Genomic DNA, 21,440 nt, shown 5'->3' on the forward strand with positions numbered 1-21,440 from the left:
AAGTATTAAAACCTCTCTTTTATGGAAGGAAAAATGTATTATAAATGTCTGCGGGGGTGAATGCCAACCTCTAAATGAGCTCTCGACAATGACTGTTTAATTTAGCAATCTGTGAGCAATTCTGCACTAATTTTGCAGACGCTATCCTTGAATTTATCCATTGAATTTAGAGCATGGTAGACCCACTGCACTGTGCTGATCAATCTCAATACATATTTACCACTCAAATAATCAAAGGAAAAGAAGTTGTTTAATTGATTCATTTGTTTGTATGGTATATTTATAATAACTCATATTTACGCCATTGTTTAAAAGTTTGGGGTCAGTCAGATTTTTTTCACAGAATGTTTTTTTATTATTATTATTCAGCAAGGATGCATTATTCAAAAGTGACAGTAAAGGCCTTTTTATTTTGCATATTTCGAAAACGTGGTATTCTTTTAAACTTTCTGTTCATCAAAGAATATTTATATTCATCTCTGTTTCCACAAAAATGTTAAACAGCACAGTTTTCAACTGTTTTCAACATTGATAATAATAAGAAGAAATTATATCTGAGCACCAAATCAGCATATTAGAATGATTTCTGAAGAATTATGTGAAACCAAAGACTAGACTTTGAACTATCAAATAATCAAATAATAATAATAATAATAATAATAATAATACTAATAATAAAAAATCAACATGTGTTTTCAACATTGATAGCAATAAGTAACGTTTCTCGAGCAGTAAATTAGCATATTATAATAATTTCTGAAGGGTCATGTGACTCTGAAGACTGGAGTAATGACTGTAAAAAAATTAGCTTTGCCATCACAGGAATACATTATGTTTCAAAATGTATTACAATAGAAAACAGTTATTTTAAATTGTAATACTATTAAGCAATATTACTGCTTTTGCTGTTTTTTTTTTAATCAAATAAATGCTGATAAATTCAAATAAATGTTGCTGTTTATTTTAATGTAATTCATTAATTGGCTCCTCATATTTTTAGGTATGGATGTACAGTTACATTAACATTACTTTTTTGTGTATTCATTTAGCAGACACTTTCACCCAAATGCCTACCAAGGTTGATTTACAGACTGTGTTAAATAACTAAGAGTTAAGACACTCCTAATCACCCGTCTTTTATAAAATATACAAGCTGCACATAACATCTCATAAGACCTTTCAGAGGTCTCTGTCTGAGCCCTGTGTTGAAGAAGTTTTTATAAGAAAAAAAAAACTCGGTTGAACTCTGACCTCTTGGTGTCTTAGCCACTTCATCAGAGCTGGCACATACAGACTCAATAGGTGAGGTTCTCTCTCTCTTGCTATCAGTCTGGGTCTCTGTTGTGTTTAACCTACTGTAGATAGGGCCACACTGAGGAGATTACGAATGAGACGCTGTCTGACCAGCGCAGAGAAACATGGCCTGTTAGCGCCCGCCGCATGCTGTGCGGGAGGATAGACGAATGTTTCGAAATATTCTCAATTATCAATACCTTTATAAATTAGTGAGCGAGGCTGAGTATCCATGATGGACCTCGGCAGTTTGATAAGTGGTTTCTTTGGGATGCCGTGTACTGTAAGTCTGTCAGCCTTGAGAAGCAAGTTTATCGAAACACCCTCAGGCTTTAAACCCAAGCAATAACTAGTACTAGCAATTCGGCTGCTAGTACATGGTATTTAGTTTTGGTTAAGGAGAACAATCTATCCGAGGTAAAATGATCCTTGGCTAGAGTGTGCATCAGTACTTTAGACATACAATATTTTGAGCGCTTGAAGGGTAATCCACTTAAAGCGCTGGCTGTTTTAATAAACAGGTCATGAGAACAATGGGATTGGGTAATGGGAGTGAATCGCTGTTGATAATCCCCAGACGCCCCGTCCGTCACTCCTCCTTCTGCTTTTTAATTTTGTTGCATGGAGGGGAAAAAAAAAACACAGTGAAACCCCCTTGAGATGAGGGGCCTGTACATTAATTCATTATTGATCCCCCTTTTTCACCACCCATTCAACTAAAATGTGTTAACTTTACTATTATTTGCAAAGGGATCAAGCGTTCCCTACTCAACCAGTGAAAGACACGCTTTGCTGCTTTACTTATAGATGTGATATTTTATTCACAACTCGCCAAGTTAAACCAGAAGCATCAATGCGTAACAGAAGCATTATTTATATATGATATTGTCATGTGCTCTGTCAATGTGATGCTCCTCATCAATTATACAGCGTAGCAACTCCTTTGATTAGACGTGGGATCGGCTTTGTTTTTCAGTTTTGATATTGAGCTCGTGAACACTAATGTGGGCTGACATGGGAGATTTTCCTCTGATGTTTGTCATTTGCCAAACTTTGAGACAAGCGCGTCGTCGCAGCATCATTAGTGCTGTCGCTCATCTGGAACATCAAAAGGAGACAAAAGAGCCCTGTGATAATATGCGATCATCCCACAATTACAAAAAAACTGGTGATAATACAAAACATCTTGTTTTCGTCACCGTTTTGCTTTATTAATCGCTGATTTGACGCTCATGATGCTGAACAGACAATGCAATACATCCGAAATTAAGTATGATTATTGTGTGTGCATTAAAATAAACAAATAATTTTTATTTATTGAGCAAGGACACATTAAAGAAGACAGCAAAGACATATATAGTTTTTTTAAAAAAGGTTTTAAAATAGATGCTGTTTATCAAAGAATCCTGCAAATAATTATCTGTTTTCAAAATGAATGATAATAAGACCTGTTTGTTGAGCACCGAATCAGAATATTAGAATGATTTCTGAAGGACCATGTGACACTGAAGACTGAGTAATGACTGTTCTGACATCGCAGAAATAAATTACCTTTTAAAATGTATTAAAATAGAATACAGTCATTTTCAGTGGTAATAATATTTCACATAGGCTTTTCATGCCGTTTTCCTTAAAACGCCAAACTTTTAAAAGGCAGTGTATGTATAAATTAGTATGAATGCATCGCATGAAATCACATTTGTACAATAGAGACATTATTAAACAAGTGCATGCAATTTTTTTACAATTAAAAATGCATTTAGTTAAATACATTTTATTTTAAAATAACTTAATTATTAATATAGCTATTATAATATAATTAAATTGTCTTAATTTTCTTTGTATTTAAATGATTATTGATTTAAGAAGCTTAACGTTAAAGCAATAATTCTCAATCTCACTCATAATCCAACAAAACAACATGCTGCTTTTGAACTACTATTACAAGTCTTAGAACTACAAGTCTAAACTACAGCATTTCATATTTGAGATATAACACATCTATTACTGACTTTACTTCTCTGGAACAATTTTCCTCTCGAGCAAGATTTATGTTTGTGCAGGCTTTCGGAGGAAACCAGAACAAACTAATCATAAGCTTGTGGTGTTTAAAAGCACCACCGCTAACCAAACAATGGCGGGTTTAGGCGTTCCTCAGGTGAGCGGTCACCAGCAGATGTTCTTCATAAGTGTGCTGGGGAGCTTGATTACAGACTTTTATTAGGTTTGGAAGATTAGGGCCAGGGAGACAGGTCTTTACCCTCCAGTGATCTCTGGAATAATGAGGATATGTTCCCATGGTGATTCTCAGAGAAGCCTCTGTCATTTTGAGGAACCATTTAAAGTCAGTTGCTTTGTTTTTTCTTTGGCCATCACTACCTTCCTACTCAGTACCTGTTAAAAATGTAGTAATGAAACAAGTTACAGTAAGCTAGGTTTGTGAGAATGTTTTAATCTACCCAGTGTTTTGTGATGCAGTTGAAAGAAGGAAAGAGGGAAAGAGTTCTACATATTAGTAGAAAAATCAGTAGGTTGGATTTGAATAGAATCTGCCTTTGACCATGAACTAAAGGTAGTACGCCACAAAAATAGATAATTAGATATAGTAGACATGCCTTTCAAAGCAGCATTAACCAGCTGAGACCTTGCCTGATCTTTTTAAATAGATGTTAATGGAATGAGCTATATGAGTTAATTATAGACGATGAAAGATTTGAATTATACTATATTCAAGTCAGTGTGTTGACCTTTTAACTCTATGATGCCTGCAGCTTTTTAATATCCCTGAAAGAAGATCAACCAGCAAGTTTGAATGAGCTATTGTATGTAAATAAATAAATAAATAAAAACATCAAATACAGTCTTTATTAAAAAAAGTGAAGTAATATATATATATATATATATATATATATATATATATATATATATATATATATATATGTGTGTGTGTGTGTGTGTGTGTGTGTGTGTGTGTGTGTGTGTGTGTGGGCATGGACAGTGTGTGTGTTGGCATGGACAGACAAGCCAAGAGCACACAAAATGCAAAATGGCAAAGTGCACCATTAAAAAAAAAAAAAAAAAAAAACTGTATTATAGGTCTAGAAAACACACAATTTATAAATAAATTATAAAAAAAATACTCTTGTAGAGCTATATTTATTTTAGACATTCAGTTTTAAATAAATAGCTTAACACTTTTTTTTTCTGAAGCCACTGTAAAAATGTATAGTGTCAATTGCTCTTAGATTTTATTTTTAATTTAAAATAAATGTTAGAAGTGCAGACACGATGCATATATAGGCACTGTTAGTGAATGAGACCCAATATTCTATGTATTTATTAAGCTCTGAGGACCTCACCATAACATTCTGTCTATCGTTCGAAGGTTTGGGATCATTTGGAGTTTCTCATGCTCACCAAGACTGCATTTACTTGATCAAAAATACTGTAAAAACAGTAATAGTGTGAAGTATAACTAATATAATAATGAATATGTATTTACTATATTAGCATATTTGTGCAATTATTTCTTTTTTCTTTTTTAATACATTATAAAAACTTAGTTTATCCCTTTTTTCCTAATGCTGAATTTTCTGCAGCATTATTTGGTGTTCAACAAACATTTCTTATTACAAGTGTTTAAAACAGTTATTCTGCCTAATATTTGTTGGAAACTGTGCTACTGTATATACATACATATTGTCATGAGTCTGCCACTTCGTAGAAGCGAGGAAAGAGGAGAATGTGGAATAAACTTAAAACAAACAGTCTTTAATAATCAAAACAAAGGTGTACACAGGGCAGTCAGGAATCTTACGTACAACATAACGACATTCAATACCAGAAAAAGAAACTTAGAAATTGACTGACAATAAATACACAGGACTGGACAAGGGGAGGACTAGGAATATCAATAATCATAAAATAACATGGGAAACACCTGGGACTGGACAGCTGGGACTATAGAACATAATCAGGACAGGAACAGGAAGGGAAACAAATAAGGGCATAGTAGCACATGGGGAGCAAAACACATAGAACATGTGACATTACTCCCCCCTCCTGAAAGTCAACAATTTGCCTGCTTCCTTTACAAGGTCAAGGTTGTTGATTTGCGCTTACTATTTAAACTGAGAAAGGATCTGACACTCTTTATAAATTTTCTAGATTTCCTTTTCACACATGGCTTTTCTAGTTCAGTGTGTGCGCAAGTCGGGTGTGTGGTATTTGTGCTGAAGCACAGTATCTCATGTCAGCCCTGTGTGCATGTTTATATGTGTCTTCAAATGTGTACATGTAGACAGATCAGCGGAGAACTCTGGTATGTAAATTGATGTGTGGTTTAAGTCGCTGAATTAAGGAGATGCTGTGATGTGTGTTTAGCAGAGAATACATGGTGTGCAGACTCTTTTATTGGAAAACAATCTACTACAGCAGTTACAGAGCACCCTACTGAGGGCTCACTGCCATCACAGCATGAAACTGTCTCTGAGTGTTTGTGTATGTAGTTAAGGAATGGGGAAACGGAGGAATTTGTTTTTATTCTTCAAGAATGGACAAATAATCTATCTTTTGCTCTTTATCTGTCTGTCTCAGGTGGTCGAGTTGGCTCAGTTCAGTCTGATGCCAGCAACAGTCCCACAGAACATGGTCATATGGGCCTATCTCACCCCACCTTCCCTGTAGGACCACAGGTGAGAACACACACATTTTCTCCTAACACAGTTTCATTAATGTCAACGTAAAATGTCATTCACAACACATTTCACATTTGAATGTGCCATAGGTTTGATTTGATCCATTAGCAACTTACAAGATCATGAAAAGTGTGCGTTACATACTACTGTAGAATGGAGCCAGACGGAATGCGAGTTTGCAAAATTTGCTAACATTATTTTCAACAGCATAGGGGAAAGTCATGGCCTAATGGTTAGAGAGTTTGACTCCTAACCCTAAGGTTGTGGGTTTAATTCTCAGGCTGGCAATACCATGACTGAGGTGGCCTTGAGCAAGGTACCGAACCCCCAACTGCTCCCTAAGCGCCGCAGCATAAATGGCTGCCGACTGCTCTGGTGTGTGTTCACAGTGTGTGTGTGTTCAGTGCTGTGTGTGTGCACTTTGGATCGGTTAAATGCAGAGCATGAATTCTGAGTATGGGTCACCATACTTGGCTGTGACCTGCCCGACTAACTAAAACTAGCATTGCAACTAACTTAATATGTTTTAGTAGTGTAGCAGTAGCTCAGAAATAATGTAGCTAGCGTACGTAGTTACAGTCTACTTTTGACAAAATCAAAAATCTGAAAAAAACTTTATTGGCAAGTTTGTTTACACACACAATGAATTTATGTAGGTTCAAACATAGTGCAGACGTACATATAAATTAAGGCAATACAATTAAATGTAACGCTTAGATATATAGATACACAATAAACAATAACATTTAAATATAATACTATTTTGTAATACAAATGTAGGCAAGAAAATATACCCGTAGACAGAAAAAATAGTACAAATAGCACAAATACTGTAACACAACCTGACATTAAAGGGTCGACAGATATATGTCACCAAAGCCTGTATATTGGCTTATATTTGTCATTTTCTCAGCTGATAAGTGTCAAAGGTTGGACTTTAATTTAGACAGCCTGCAGAATAAAGAAAGTTATACATGTTTGGAATGACATGATGGTGATAAGGGGTGAACTTCCTTTTAAAAAAAGTAATAAAATATACATTTTTTTAAAACTTTCTGATGACTTCAAGGAGCCTAACATCCAACTTGACACCCAACTAATGCCCCAGTAAAGCAAATACTTTTAGAAAATCAGCTGTGGCCTTTTTTTTAGGATGAATAGAACAAACAAGCTCAAGAGATGGAGAATGATCATTGTCTTTTGCCACATCCAGCTCAACATGCCACAGCGATGTCCAAGCTCTTGTCTTCTCGTTTCCCTGAGCTCTGACTTAATAGATGAACCCTGTCAGGACAGTCCCACAGCACTTTTCAGCCACACTGCTCTCTTCCTTTGCCATGGCAAATTCCCTTGTTTATGGATCGATATGTTTTGATGGATTCTCACTCTAGAGACGGATATTGTGTGCACTGCCATTACAGAACTGGATCAGTAAGATTGCAGTTAGCCCTACATGGGTCCGACTCTTTCCTGTGCCTCTGGCTTCATTCGCACAAACTGCTAGAAGACTGATTACGAGTAATCTTTCAGTGTTTCCTCCACTGGGCCGCTCCCTCCGTTCTTCTTATTAGAAAGAGGAATGGATTGGGTGGTGGGTTAGGAAAAGGAAAGGGTAATTGAATCCCAAAAGCCAGATCAAGAAGGTGCAGCGTGTTGCTTATATGCCAGAGGTTCTTTGGGACATGTACAGGACAGTACATGTTCAGTATTGATTGTATTAATATTTTTAGTGATTCGCCTCTTTTAAAATGGCCATTTTACTATTGGTGGAATTTAATAATGAAGAATAATTACATTTCACAGATTTATTCCGAGGTTTTCCATGGTATTGTTCGCGGTATCTTGAAGTACCATTTAAATTATATCAAAACCAGTTATATATATCCAAAAAAGTTGTCCAAACGGTTAGTGTATTTATCACAAACATGCCACAATATCTTTGAAAACAGTATTTGGTGTATGTAAATGGCCATTTAGGGGCAGCGAGGTGGTAGCATGATTTAAACATCCCAAGTGTATTTTGAGTAGGAGTTCAGCCATTTTAAAGTGTGTTTTGATCCTGGGGGATCCCATTTCACAGACACGCTGGGGTTCAGATCAGTTTGTCAGCTGCCTTGTCACTTAGAAAGAGGGCTGATGGGAAAATGGTGTGAGCTGTTAGTGAACCCAGCACAAAAAAGAAAGAGAGATGAAGCGGTTTTCATGCTGAGTCAATACGGCCCTCCCATGATTCCTGACACAGACATTTTGCTGGACACAGCACAGTAGTTTGTTCTCCTTGGCAGAAGCCCATGAAAATGATAACAATTGAAGTTGTATTTTATCACAGTTAGATTATTTGTATACAGGTGTTTTTGTGGATGCATTGTGGAAGTCAATTCTCATCATGTTCTCACAGGTGTCTGAGAAGTGATGACAGGTGTAATTCACATCACATTAACTATTAGCATGTTGCACTACTGTTTGATGACTAGAAACTCTCAGAAAAATAATTAAATAAAATAATGACGTAAAAGTTGTGGGACATGTTTTGTACTTAGTCTCAAAAATTAGCGAAAGAACACTTTCTACCAAAGAGCCTATGAATTAACATAGAGATAACTTCATATTAAATGACAATCGTTTAATACTCTGGTGAACTTACATCATTCTAAATAGACTTGTCTGTAGTTTATAAAGTTTCTCTCATGTTTTCAGTAATTCATCTTTATACTGCTGGAAGCTGTTCCTAGAGTCCTATAATAAACAACATGTAAAATGCAGGTCTTAGATGTTCTCCTTAATTTAACCCTTCATTTATAGATTGAAACTGTCTGTGCCATAAATATAATATCCTGTTATATTTGCTTAACCCCCTGGGGTCGATACAGCAGTTTGTCAAAGTTACGACAAAGCCTGAGTTCAGTAGACACACTAATGTTCAAAGATTTCAAGCATCTTGAGGCAAAGCAGGCAGTGGCATTCACTTTGAGATTGAGATGAGATGCTGGCAGACAATCAATCTTTGATTTTGTGCCTCAAATAATTGACATCACACACACACGCACGCACGCACACACACACACACACACACACACACACACACACACACACACACACACACACACACACACACAAACAGCAAGATTAAGCATACGTCACAAAGCTTTGTCAGAAGAGTCTTTGTTGTCATCCTTTGAGTGGTTAATTAATTTTTTCCCCTTTTTTTGCATTCTTTTTATGTCAGTGTTGGGAATAAAAATGACAAATGACATCTCTCGGTATGTTCTATAAGGTTTTAGGGGTGTTTTTTATTGTTTTTTTTTTTACAGACAAGTTCCTTTTGTCTGTTTGTTTTTCCATTTAGATGGAGGAAAAATATTTGATGTTGTTTATGCTGATTATCATTTGATTCAAAATTTTTGTTGTAAATTAAATGTTAAAGCATTGACTACGTCTTGTATTAATGTTTCTGAAAAATCCTGTCATATGCACACAAACTGACAGTCACCACTTATAAGCTATTACTAAATATTGTAGAAACATAATTTTCTGTAAAATTGCTTTTTAATGATTCATATCGTAAAAAGCGATATACAAATAAACTTGAATTTAATTTAATTTTATTTTATTTTATCTTATCATACAGAAATCAAATGCACCAGTGAATTACTTTCAGTTCATATGTTTCTAGAACCTCCCATCCTGAAAAAACAGAACAAAACTAATTCTGAATAATTCCACTTAATATCTTTTATTGTCGTTCTGTGCTTTTTTATTTTTATTCATAAATTACAAACAGTGCTGCATGCCAGAAATGACAAAACTACTTCAACCAGAAATGTATTCTACATAACGTTAAAGGCCCCAAATTCAAATTCTCTTGTTGTTTGCTCAGTGTCATGTTGGTCAAAACCCATATAACTTCCATTCATCTGTGAAGCTTGCTCTTATCTATGCAACTTAAGAGTTTAAGACACTCTAACATATATATATATATATAAAAAAAAAAAACTTTAACTTCCTGTTTGTTCTCTCCTTCAGTCTCTGCTGGTTGCTCAGCAGCTGGCGTCAGCGTTTAATGGAATGATGTCCGGAGGAACTCCTGGTCTGAACCAGCCCATTTTGATCCCCTTTAATGCTGGTGGGCATCTGGGAGGGCAGCAGGGCCTGGTTCTCTCTCTGCCCACTGCTGCCAACATACAGGGCCTGGTGGCAGCCGCTGCTGCTGGGGGCATCATGACGCTCCCCCTACAGAATCTGCAAGGTATGAATCCATATTGTTATGGTGAAAAATTATTGGTGTAAAAACAATTTTAACACTAAAATAACTAAAATAGTATTTTCTAGTAAACATTTCATTAGATATATTTGTATTATTTAAAATTAAGAAAAACAAACACTTTTTACTTTAATTCTTACTTTGATTCTGACATCTGTAAATATGCGTACATATAATGTATGAGGAGGACTGTAGACAGCATGAAAACAAAGCCAAAACCTGAACATTTTAGGCAATTTAGAAATCCCAGCCAGGACATGTCCCGGAAAGAGGTTGGTCACCCTATTATAATTTGAGAATTATATAAATAATATTAATATGTCCTTGTCTAGGTTGTGGTCCTTTTACTTGAACTCCACTTTCTGGCAAAATGTAAATCTCGGGTCATACACATTATCATCGTTTTAAAAAAAGATATATTTAAATCTATAAACAAAAATAAATAGTAGTTATAAATTGTGTACAAAGCACCATCCTATCTTTTAAAGACAAATTCTACAAGGAGAAATCATAAAAGCATTCTTTATTATACAACATTCAGTCTTCAACAGTTTGTTGTGTTTTTGGGACTTGTGAAAGTGGTGCCATCTCATAGTAGCTTCACCCCATCTAAACAGCACGAGTTTTAAGACGTACCTACGGAAAGTGCTCGAAAAAGCTGAGGACAGGAGGATCAGAGCGATATAGGCGGGGAAAGTAGTTCACATTCATTACAGGTCAGCGTTTTGCAACGAAGCGCAAAAGCACTTTAAGGCTTTTTCTTCTTTCAGTAGGAGTATTCACTAGCATGCTTGTGTCTTCTCCTCTTTACCTCTGTCTCTCCCCCTCCTCTTTGCTTCCCGCCACGAGTCCATACTTCTCCTTTTTTAAACTTTAATGCACGAATGTTCTCTTTTGATCATAGTTGTAAATGGTTTTCATTTTAATGTTTAAAACATTGTCTCTTTTATACCATTAGATTGAGAGGTAAAAGGGGGACACCGTCGGTCATAAATCTTAGATGAGGTGCCTTCTCTAATGCCTGACTAAAAAAATAGGTTATAAATTTGGGTGCATGTAAAATAGCACGTTTCCCTTTTTCGGAGGAGGAGGCCAAAGATTAAAATAATGCATGGCAGGAAACAGGTTGTCCAGAAGAGATGGATGGACGGATGGCTAGTGGGATGAAGAAGAAGTCTCTAATGGACACAAACATGCATAAATAACAACACGCATCAAAGCACGTCTAGGCTTTTAATAAACACTCACATGGGCTAAATAAATATAAAAAAATTCCAAGAATTCCCTCAGTCACGATAATGTGCCTGTGAGGCTTGCTTCGCATTTCTAAGACTCACTAAAATGGACCATAGATTGTATTTTAGGAAGTGTTAGTAAAACTATATTTTTACATCTCAATTTTGTCAAACTGTGTTGCTATAATATATATATATATATATATATATATATATATATATATATATATATATATATATATATATATAGTATACTAAATTGTTTTATATTCATAATTTTGCAAAGAACGAGGACAAACCAAATAGTAGGACATTATGACATTGACCATTTTTGTTAACATAAAAAAGAACAAAAAAGAAAACATTTTGAGAAAAAAGTTGAACTACTTTGAGTTAAATTGGTAGTCAGTTAATATAATTTATAATAAAGACTAAAACTGGGCTGACACTTTTCAGGCCACTATCCTGAGATTTTAATGGAATAATTCCCAAAGAAATGATTCATGTTGTTCCAAACTTCTGTGACTTTCTTCTATGAAACATTTAAAAAAAATAAAAAACAGGTGTTTATTTTATTTTTTATTTTTTTGCCTTCTTACTGTTAAAGTCAGTAGGGTCCAATGTTGTTTGGATTTAAACATTCTTCATATTATCTTCTTAGTTAATCTTTAGGCGAACTGTACCTTTAAATACTTCTTGCACTCAAATTGTGAACATTGACATTGTATTTATCTGAGGTGCAAGTGCAGACAGAAAAATGCTCATCCTAAAAAAATACCCAGCGATAAACTAGTGTGACTTTTTCTGATTAGGCCTCTCAGTTTTAGATTCAGAACCTGAGGGATTCTCTAAGGGTGTAGTGTCACGGGTGTCATGTGACATTAAATGATTTGACTGTGTCTGTTCTCCCTAAAGCCAGTCACACAGTCCCACAATCCCCCCATCCTATCCCATCATCCTTTCGATTGATGGAGAGCTGCTGGCACAGCACTTCTGCCAGACAGTCTTAGTTGAGCAGTGAGCTCAGCCCCGCAGTTCTGATTAATCACAACCTGGAGAGATCTCCACCTAAAGCACCAAAAAACACACATAGATCAGTGTGCTTGTGTCCTAATTAAATAGATCAAAGACTAGGCTCTGTTCAAAGAAAGTGAAGGAGATAGGCCACTTTCATAATAAATTGATAGAAAAGTCACACTAATGAAGAACAAATAAGACCTACTAGATTGTGTCAGGGCAAGAATTCAGTTCAAATATGTGAAAAAATACAATAAAATGATAATACGATAAAAATAAGTGTACTAAAAATTCATTTATAAGTTAATTCCACCGTTTGACCCATTGTTAGAGCAAGATACCAATAATTTGTGCAATATTGACATAAGAGTCCCAATGACATCTCGAATACAGTTATTTATTCCTGAACATGAATGTTTTTCTTTTAATAGCTAATGTTAACAAAGATTAATGAATACTGTAACAAATATATTGATTATATATATTTAGCTCGAAACATTTCCTTGTGTGAAGTCCGTTATTAAATTGTTTTGCATTTTTGACCTTATGGTGTGCCGACTTTTGCTTGTTTTTTGAGCACCCAATTTTGAGCTGTTGATGTGCGTGCCTTGTTTCCATCTTTATTAGTTGTCTCTGATAGGTATCCTAACGTAGTCCCAAACTTTTAGGATTTATCTGCAACTTATTTTTTTTTTTTTAACTATATAATGGACTCTAAGTCATACAGATTTAGAGTGACATAAGTGTAAGTAAATGATGACATAATTTTTATATTTGGTTGAACTAACCCTTTAATGTGAAAACGAAAGACAAAAAAATTCTTAAATGTCCTTATGTTGCTCCTAGAGCCCTTTATAACATCATAGCTCACCTTTTCCAAATTAGGAGATGTCTGTGCCTCGCTGTGACCGTCCACGTGAGTGTGCAGAGAAGAAGGCTCAGTGGTGCATGTTCAAACCCGCCACTGCGTCTCTTCACTGATGAAAAGTCGTCACTGCGATGGGGCAGCTTCATGAAGTTTGGCACGGTCGTCTAAATAAAAGCCTACGCTTGCTTTACTCTGTGCTCATTTTAAACCCCGGCGCCACTGTAGCTTGTTATTTTGTCAGGAAGATTAATGTCTGGACATGTCAAGTAAAGAAAGTGAATTCCCTCTTGAACACTATGTGTACGATTCCAACTGAATAGAATAAGAATCAGCCTCATATTGTTTGTCCATTAGACTGTAAACATGGTGTTAGGAATGGAATTGATACAATATGTATATTGTATGTTTAGAAAAAAGTTTGGATTGGAAATTATTATGTGAATATATATGAAGGAAGGTGGTGTTTCAAGAAAACATAGCAAAACAGAAGTGTGTTTGCTTGACACTGTGACATTTCTTTATGCCACAAATAACATCGTTTGATTTCATTTGACTAGATATGAGACTTAATGATATGATTTCGCTGCTTTGAAAATTACAAATCCCTCTGTTGTGCGTTCCTATCAAATTCTGTCTCATAACAAACCAAATGACAGAATGTACTTCTCCTTATATCAAAGCATCTTTCAATAAGCTGCAGAACGAAAATAACATCTACGTGGCTGCTCATCAGCTCAGAAAGCCTCAAAACAGGCCTTTCGCAGAAAAAACATAAGGGTAACCCTCAGATCTGTCTTTTCATGACCTATGAAAAGGCTTTTTGGAAACATCCTTGTAATACACCATATTTTGCCTAAAGAGATGTAAAGCAAATGAAAGATCAGTGCTACATTGTCAGCCTACTTTGAATTAATGCAGAACAAATGTATACTTGGCCTCTTTCATATTCATATTGTAAGCTGCCTGAGCGGAGCACATCAGAACGTGCAGCGTAGCGTGTACCAGGGTAGGAATAGTGCGCGAGAGTGTGTGTTCCCTTTGCAGGAAACATAAAATGGTACTCAGGGATGAGGAGTAATTGCCTGAGTCTCTCCGCGCTCGTAGGCTAATGAGGAACCATGTTTGCTCTAATCACAAACACTGCTCCTCTGTCTCAATGAAAGAGCAGTTGAAGTCTCACAGGAATCCCTCTACTGTCAGACCGGGGCATCGCTTTAGACTGAGTACTGACACAGACAGGGAACTTGACGCTGCTAACTCACTTAGTTTAGCTAAAAGTAGCCAAGTCAAAGAGAAACTCAAAGCCGTAAGGGTGATAAAGTTGCACACGGGAAAAAGACAAAAGAAAGCTTGTAATTTGTTAGCTATATGTTTCTGACTAAAGTAACAAGAACTGTTACTCTTGTCGTATTAAAAAAAAACACATGGGAAAGTTAATTTGAGAGACTTTCATCTAGATGTAAAGTCAATACTTACTAAAGAAAAGTTATCTTTACAGCAATAGATACCTCTCTAGAGAATGTGGGTTTACAAACTCTGACAAGATGATAAAAAACTGCTTTAACTAGAGGATTGGAATTAAATAAAAAATCTTCTTAAAAAAATAAAACATGTATATCTGTTAACACCTCAGTTTTTATTTTATTATATGACCCCTGAAGACACTTTTAAGGCACTTGAAGCTCCATTTACAGTAAGTGGTATTTGAGTGAACTGTCCGTGGTGCTGAACTGCACTTGTTCATTCACTATGTAGATAGACATGACAACAGTGATATTCCAGTACAAGGTAAAGGTAGATTAAAAAAAATAATAAATAATAATAATAAATTTTATTAATAAATAATAATAAAAAATAACCTGCAGAGGAGAAAGAGAAGAGTAACCTGGATTTGTGTTTTAATATTCTGCCACCAAACATTTTGATTTGATTTTGTTTAGCATAACAGGCTAAATAGGTTAAAATTAATAAAAAAAAGTTTCAGATTGATCCAATTTGTACTATGTTTGTCTTATGTTTATGGCGAGACACTGCAGGTGAATAGGGTAGAAAAATAACTAATAGTTATCACCTTACTTACGTATCTGATTACACTGATTATTGCAAAAAAAAAAAAAAAAAAAAAAAAAAAATATATATATATATATATATATATATATATATATATATATATATATATATATATATATATATATATATGTTTGAATATGCAAATGAGTAATTATTTAATGAAACATGCACTCATTTGCATAAACGTCTAGTGCAGAAACCTGAACTCTGGATGAAGTCAGTTTCTAATGTGTGTGTTTTTTTTTTTTTTTGACATATTAGAGTCAAATGTTTTTACAGAGGAAATTCTCTGTATCTTTTTTTGTCACTCCATAATTCAGAAAATACTTTGAACAGCCAGAAAACAATATATTTTCACAATTTTGGGGGGGGTTGTATATAATCAAGGAAAATATATATGAACAGATACCCTCTGTAAAAACCTTCAGAATTTAAAGTGCTACAGAAGTGGAGATTTATGGCTCAGTATTGGAGAAAAAACTCATTTTGAGAAAAGTTATTTTAGAAATATGCATTGTACTACCACTAGTTTGAAAAAGCACTTTATGAAAAGCCCAAAACCCCAACATCTCAAAATTGACAGGTGCTTGAAAAAACCTTGCCTACAGTGTCTCACCTTAAATGGTCATGCTCACCAAGGCTTTATTTGATCAAAATATTACAGCAAAAACTGTAATGTTTTGAAATATTATTACAATCTAAAATAATATTTATTGTTTTAATATATTTGAAACTGTAATTTATTTCTGTGATGTCCAAGCTGAATTTCAGCAGCTATTTCTCCAGTCTTCAATACCATATGATCCTTCAGAAATCATTCTGCTGCTTGAGAAACATTTATTTATTCACTTTTTTTTCAGGATAAAAAATTAATAGAAAGTTTTTCATAAAATTGTTCCGCATTAATGGAAAGTTCAAGAGCATTTATTTGAATCCAAATCTTTTGTAACATTATAAAAGTCTTTACTGTCACTTTTAATCAATTCAATACATCCTTCCTTAATTAAAGTATTCATTTCTTAGAGAGAGAGAGAGAGAGAGAGAGAGAGAGAGAGAAAAGAAAAACTTACATTAGTGTAGCTATTTACACAGAGACAGATCCATCCATATATTTGCAAGTTCATATATCTACAGTAATCCAACCACTAAAAGGACTATTTATTTATATCTCAAACAAAATTTTTGTATGCTGAAATTGTTAACAAAAGTGTAAGCTATACATTTTTGCTTTTAAACACTTTTGAATGTTGTGCCCTATCATAAGTGTATTGCTGCAGACATGTTCTTCAGGTTGAAAAACTGGCAAAAATCAAGTCAAAAATGATTGTCTTTGGTAATCAACAGCATGCCACTGATGCTCTCCATGGAGCTTACACCTTTATTATAAAAACTGCCATTATCTCTCTATCTCTTGGCTTAACTTAAAATACTCTATTACCAGCATGACTTCCACATTGTCCTTTAATGTTTTTAATGTTTTGAGTTTGAGGCAGTTGTAAGATGATTCATAGGGAGAGAGTCATATTAAATAAAAAAGAGTGATACAATTGCTGGCACCATCATTTCAAAGCTAATGTGACTAGCAATGCACTAGCAGCACCTGCACACAGACTTGCTGTGGTAATTTGATTGATTTGTTGTGACAGCAGCCAAATAATTGAGAGTGAGAGGTGGTGTGAGTGTGTGTGTGTGTGTGTGTGTGTGTGTGTGTGTGTGTTTATTCTGTATGTTTTAGGGGGGTTACACCACATGTTCTCCAGGAAGAGACGAAGATTCTCATCTGCCGTTCACTTTGGATATTGTTCAGTTGTCTTTTCCTTCCCACTGAGTGTGATGCTGGGTGACTGAATGTGACAGTGGCTTAGCCACAAAAGTAACACAAATCATAATGTACACATACGCAGTTAGGTTGGCCCACACATATCCAGGCACTCAAACAGAAAGCACCTCACGTCACAAACATTAGACATCATTGCACAAAGAGCAAATAGATTTTACTAACATCACACTCAAATGAAGCATATGCACACAAGAAATGTTAGCGTGTTATGGCGGGTGTTGTTTTTTTCCCTGCAAGAATCACTTAAAATTATGTGTGTAAAACATAATATCATTTAGCAGTTCATTTATAATTTTTATTATCAAAAAATGTATCACAGTTTTCATAAAAATAGTAAGCAGCACAAATGTTTTCAAAATTGATAATAATAAGAACAAAATTAGCATTTTAGAATGAATTCTAAAGGATGATATAACTCCGAAGAATAAATGAAGGATTTCTGAAAATTATTTTGCCATCACATTTTTGCCATAAATGATATTTTAAATTATATTAATTAAAATAGAAAGATTTGTTTTAAATTGTAATTTTACTGTATTTTTGCAGACTTGGCCAGCATTCTTCTTGCAAAAACACGAAAAATTAAAAATAGTATTTACAAAAGTATGAATGTAGGGCCCTTTGAAATCCATTTAATTTTTTCCTAAATTTTGTTTTATTTTTTTCTGGATTCAGTTTATTTTTTTCTTAACATTTTTCTCAACTCCTTTTTAATAGTTAAATTAAATTCTATTTATCAAAAAGCATGTCTTATTAATTAAAATCAAGAAACTTTTCATTTTCACATCAATTTATTAAAAATGTAACAAAAATTACATGTTTAGGGCCCTATGAATTTTTTTTCCCTCACCATATTTTTTATTGTTACCAAATTCTGTGTTTTAGAATATCAAATTATTTGAACTTAATGTTATTCCTTTTTATAGCCTTATGTTTTTTTCCCTCATAAAATCTGTGTTGTGTATAATGTTCTTTTTTTTTTTTTTGGTCATCAAATGGAGGCTTAAAACATTTATTTAATTTCTCTTTTAATTATTGAAAATTATATATTTAAATCATATATCATATTTAAATAAACCTTTGCTGTGATTTGATTTAAATGTGACGGCCTACTTTTGATTAATTAATACAAAATTTGACAGATTCCATGACATTCCACGTTAAACTGTAATTTCTGTTTTTATGACTGGATTCCATGATTCTGTCTGCATTTTCATAGGGCCCTATGAAAATTAATAACACTACTAAAAAGATAGAATATGAAAATCACATGAGTCATGTTAATGATTGCATTTTTATTTGAGTGGTTGAGAGAGTTTTCCTCAAAGAAGAAAAGATTGCATTTTTTTATATTTACATTAATGGATTTTTACATGGCGGCTGAGCTGGGGGGCTATTAGCAAACCCACTCCAGCCCTCCGCCTCTCACCATGGGCAACTCCAGAGTGGTAGAGAGTCCAGCCTCTCTCAAGAAGTGTGGTTCCAGAGCCCAAGCTCTGCGTTGAGGTAAGCCCGACTATCTCTAGTCGGTACCTCTTGACCTCCTGCACCTCCGGCAGAGCTTCGACCGGATCCCGAGGGAGTCTGGAGATATTGAGTCCGAGTGGACCATGTTCTCCACCTCCATTGTCGCTGCGGCTGCTCGGAGCTGTGGCCGTAAGGTCTCCGGTGCCTGTCAAGGCGGCAATCCCCGAACCCGGTGGTGGACACCGGAAGTAAGGGATGCTGTCAAGCTGAAGAAGGAGTCCTATCGGGCCTGGATGGCTTGTGGGACTCCGGAGGCAGCTGACAGGTACCGGCAGGCCAAGCGGACTGCAGCCCGGGGTAGTCGTGGAGGCAAAAACTCGGGCCTGGGAGGAGTTCGGTGAGGCCATGGAGAAGGACTATCGGTTGGCCTCGAAGAGATTCTGGCAAACTGTTCGACGCCTCAGGAGGGGGAAGCAGTGCCCTACCAACACTGTTTACAGTAGAGATGGGCACCTGTTGACCTCAACTGGGGATATCGTCGGGCGGTGGAAGGAATACTTCGAGGATCTTCTCAATCCCACCGACTTGTGTTCCGTTGAGGAAGCAGTGGCTGGGGACTCGGAGGAGCACTCGTCCATCACCCGGGCTGAAGTCATCGAGGTAGTTAAAAAGCTCCTCGGTGGCAAGGCACCGGGGGTGGACGAGATCCGCCCAGAGTACCTCAAGTCTCTGGATGTTGTGGGGCTGTCTTGGCTGGCACGCCTCTGCAACATCGCATGGCGGTTGGGGACAGTACCTCTGGACTGGCAGACCGGGGTGGTGGTCCCTCTTTTCAAGAAGGGGGACCGGAGAGTGTGTTCCAACTATAGGGGGATCACACTTCTCAGCCTCCCTGGGAAAGTCTATGCCAGGGTACTGGAGAGGAGAATTCGGCCGAAAGTGGAACCTCGGATCCAGGAGGAACAGTGTGGTTTTCGTCCCGGTCGTGGAACACTGGACCAGCTCTATACCCTTTCCAGGGTGCTGGAGGGTTCATGGGAGTTTGCCCAACCAGTCCACATGTGTTTTGTGGATTTGGAGAAGGCATTCGACCGTGTTCCTAGCGACATCCTGTGGAGGGTGCTCCGGGAGTATGGGGTCGGCGGCTCCCTACTTAGGGCTGTTCGGCCCCTGTACGACCGGAGCAAGAGCTTGGTTCGCATTGCCGGCAGTAAGTCAGACCTGTTCCCGGTGCATGTTGGACTCTGGCAGGGCTGCCCTTTGTCACCGGTTCTGTTCATAATTTTTATGGACAGAATTTCTAGGCGCAGCCAAGGGCCGGAGAGTGTCCGGTTTGGGGACCATACGATTTCGTCGCTGCTTTTTGCGGATGATGTTGTCGAGTTGGCATCCTCAGACCAGGACCTTCAGTGTGCATTGGGACGGTTTGCAGCCGAGTGTGAATCGGCTGGGATGAGAATCAGCACCTCCAAGTCCGAGGCCATGGTTCTCAGTCGGAAAAGGGTGGATTGCCCACTTCAGGTTGGTGGAGAGTTCCTGCCTCAAGTGGAGGAGTTCAGGTATCTTGGAGTCTTGTTCACGAGTGAGGGAAGGATGGAACGTGAGATTGACAGACGGATCGGTGCAGCTTCTGCAGTAATGCGGTCGCTGTACCGGTCTGTCGTGGTGAAGAAGGAGCTGAGCTGTAAGGCAAAGCTCTCGATTTACCGGTCAATCTACGTTCCTACTCTCACCTATGGTCATGAGCTGTGGGTCATGACCGAAAGGACAAGATCCCGGATACAGGCGGCCGAAATGAGCTTTCTCCGTCGGGTGGCTGGGCGCTCCCTTAGAGATAGGGTGAGAAGCTCGGTCACTCGGGAGGAGCTCAGAGTAGAGCCGTTGCTCCTCCACATCGAGAGGAGCCAGCTGAGGTGGCTCGGGCATCTATTTCGGATGCCTCCTGGACGCCTTCCCAGGGAGGTGTTCCAGGCACGTCTCACCGGGAGGAGGCCCCGGGGAAGACCTAGGACACGCTGGAGGGACTATGTCTCCTGGCTGGCCTGGGAACGCCTCGGGGTCCCCCCGGAAGAGCTGGAGGAAGTGGCTAGGGAGAGGGAAGTCTGGGCGTCTCTGCTTAGACTGTTGCCCCCGCGACCCGGCCCCGGATAAGCGGAAGATGATGGATGGATGGATGGATGGATTTTTACATGCATGCATAAGCATAATAGTGCAATGATTATTTCAAACTGTGTTCTTTTATGCAGTTCATAAGTGGCACACAATTTCCATCTTCAAGCATTGGGTAAAAATTACATCTCTTTATTTGTCCCTCTAACTCTAGCACTCTCTATTCTAATTCTATTCTTAAAAAATCTAATAAAACACTTGCCCCTTTAAACTTCATTTAATAACTGCTTGCATTTTTTAAAAAGAAAGAAAGAAAAAAAAAAAAACCTCTAGCTTCTCTAATATTTTTGAATTCTACCTATTTGGTTTCTTTTGATTAATTATATAATAATAATAATAATTATAATAAATATTGCTTTTTTTATTGCTTCCCTTGTTTAAGTTACTTTGGATAAAAGCATCTGCTAAATGACTAAATGTAATGTAAATAATGTCTGTTCACATTTAGCCATGATGATTTCATTGTATTTTTTTTTGTTTTGTTGCAATTATCAACAATTAATATAATCATTTTAATCATTCT

General features: G+C 36.7%; 1 protein-coding gene across 1 annotated transcript in view; it reads left to right on the forward strand.

The window, feature by feature from the left end:
- The window catches only part of LOC113066114 (POU domain, class 6, transcription factor 2-like), a 102,134-nt gene that overhangs the window by 19,613 nt on the left and 61,081 nt on the right, over positions 1 to 21,440 (forward strand). The window contains exons 2-3 of the mRNA XM_026237763.1: positions 5,890 to 5,987; positions 10,014 to 10,236. Coding sequence (XP_026093548.1) covers positions 5,890 to 5,987; positions 10,014 to 10,236 — 321 coding nt within the window. The remainder of the gene's footprint in view (positions 1 to 5,889; positions 5,988 to 10,013; positions 10,237 to 21,440) is intronic.

Source organism: Carassius auratus, chromosome 49 (assembly GCF_003368295.1).
Source record: "Carassius auratus strain Wakin chromosome 49, ASM336829v1, whole genome shotgun sequence".
In the NCBI taxonomy this organism is placed as follows: domain Eukaryota; kingdom Metazoa; phylum Chordata; class Actinopteri; order Cypriniformes; family Cyprinidae; genus Carassius; species Carassius auratus.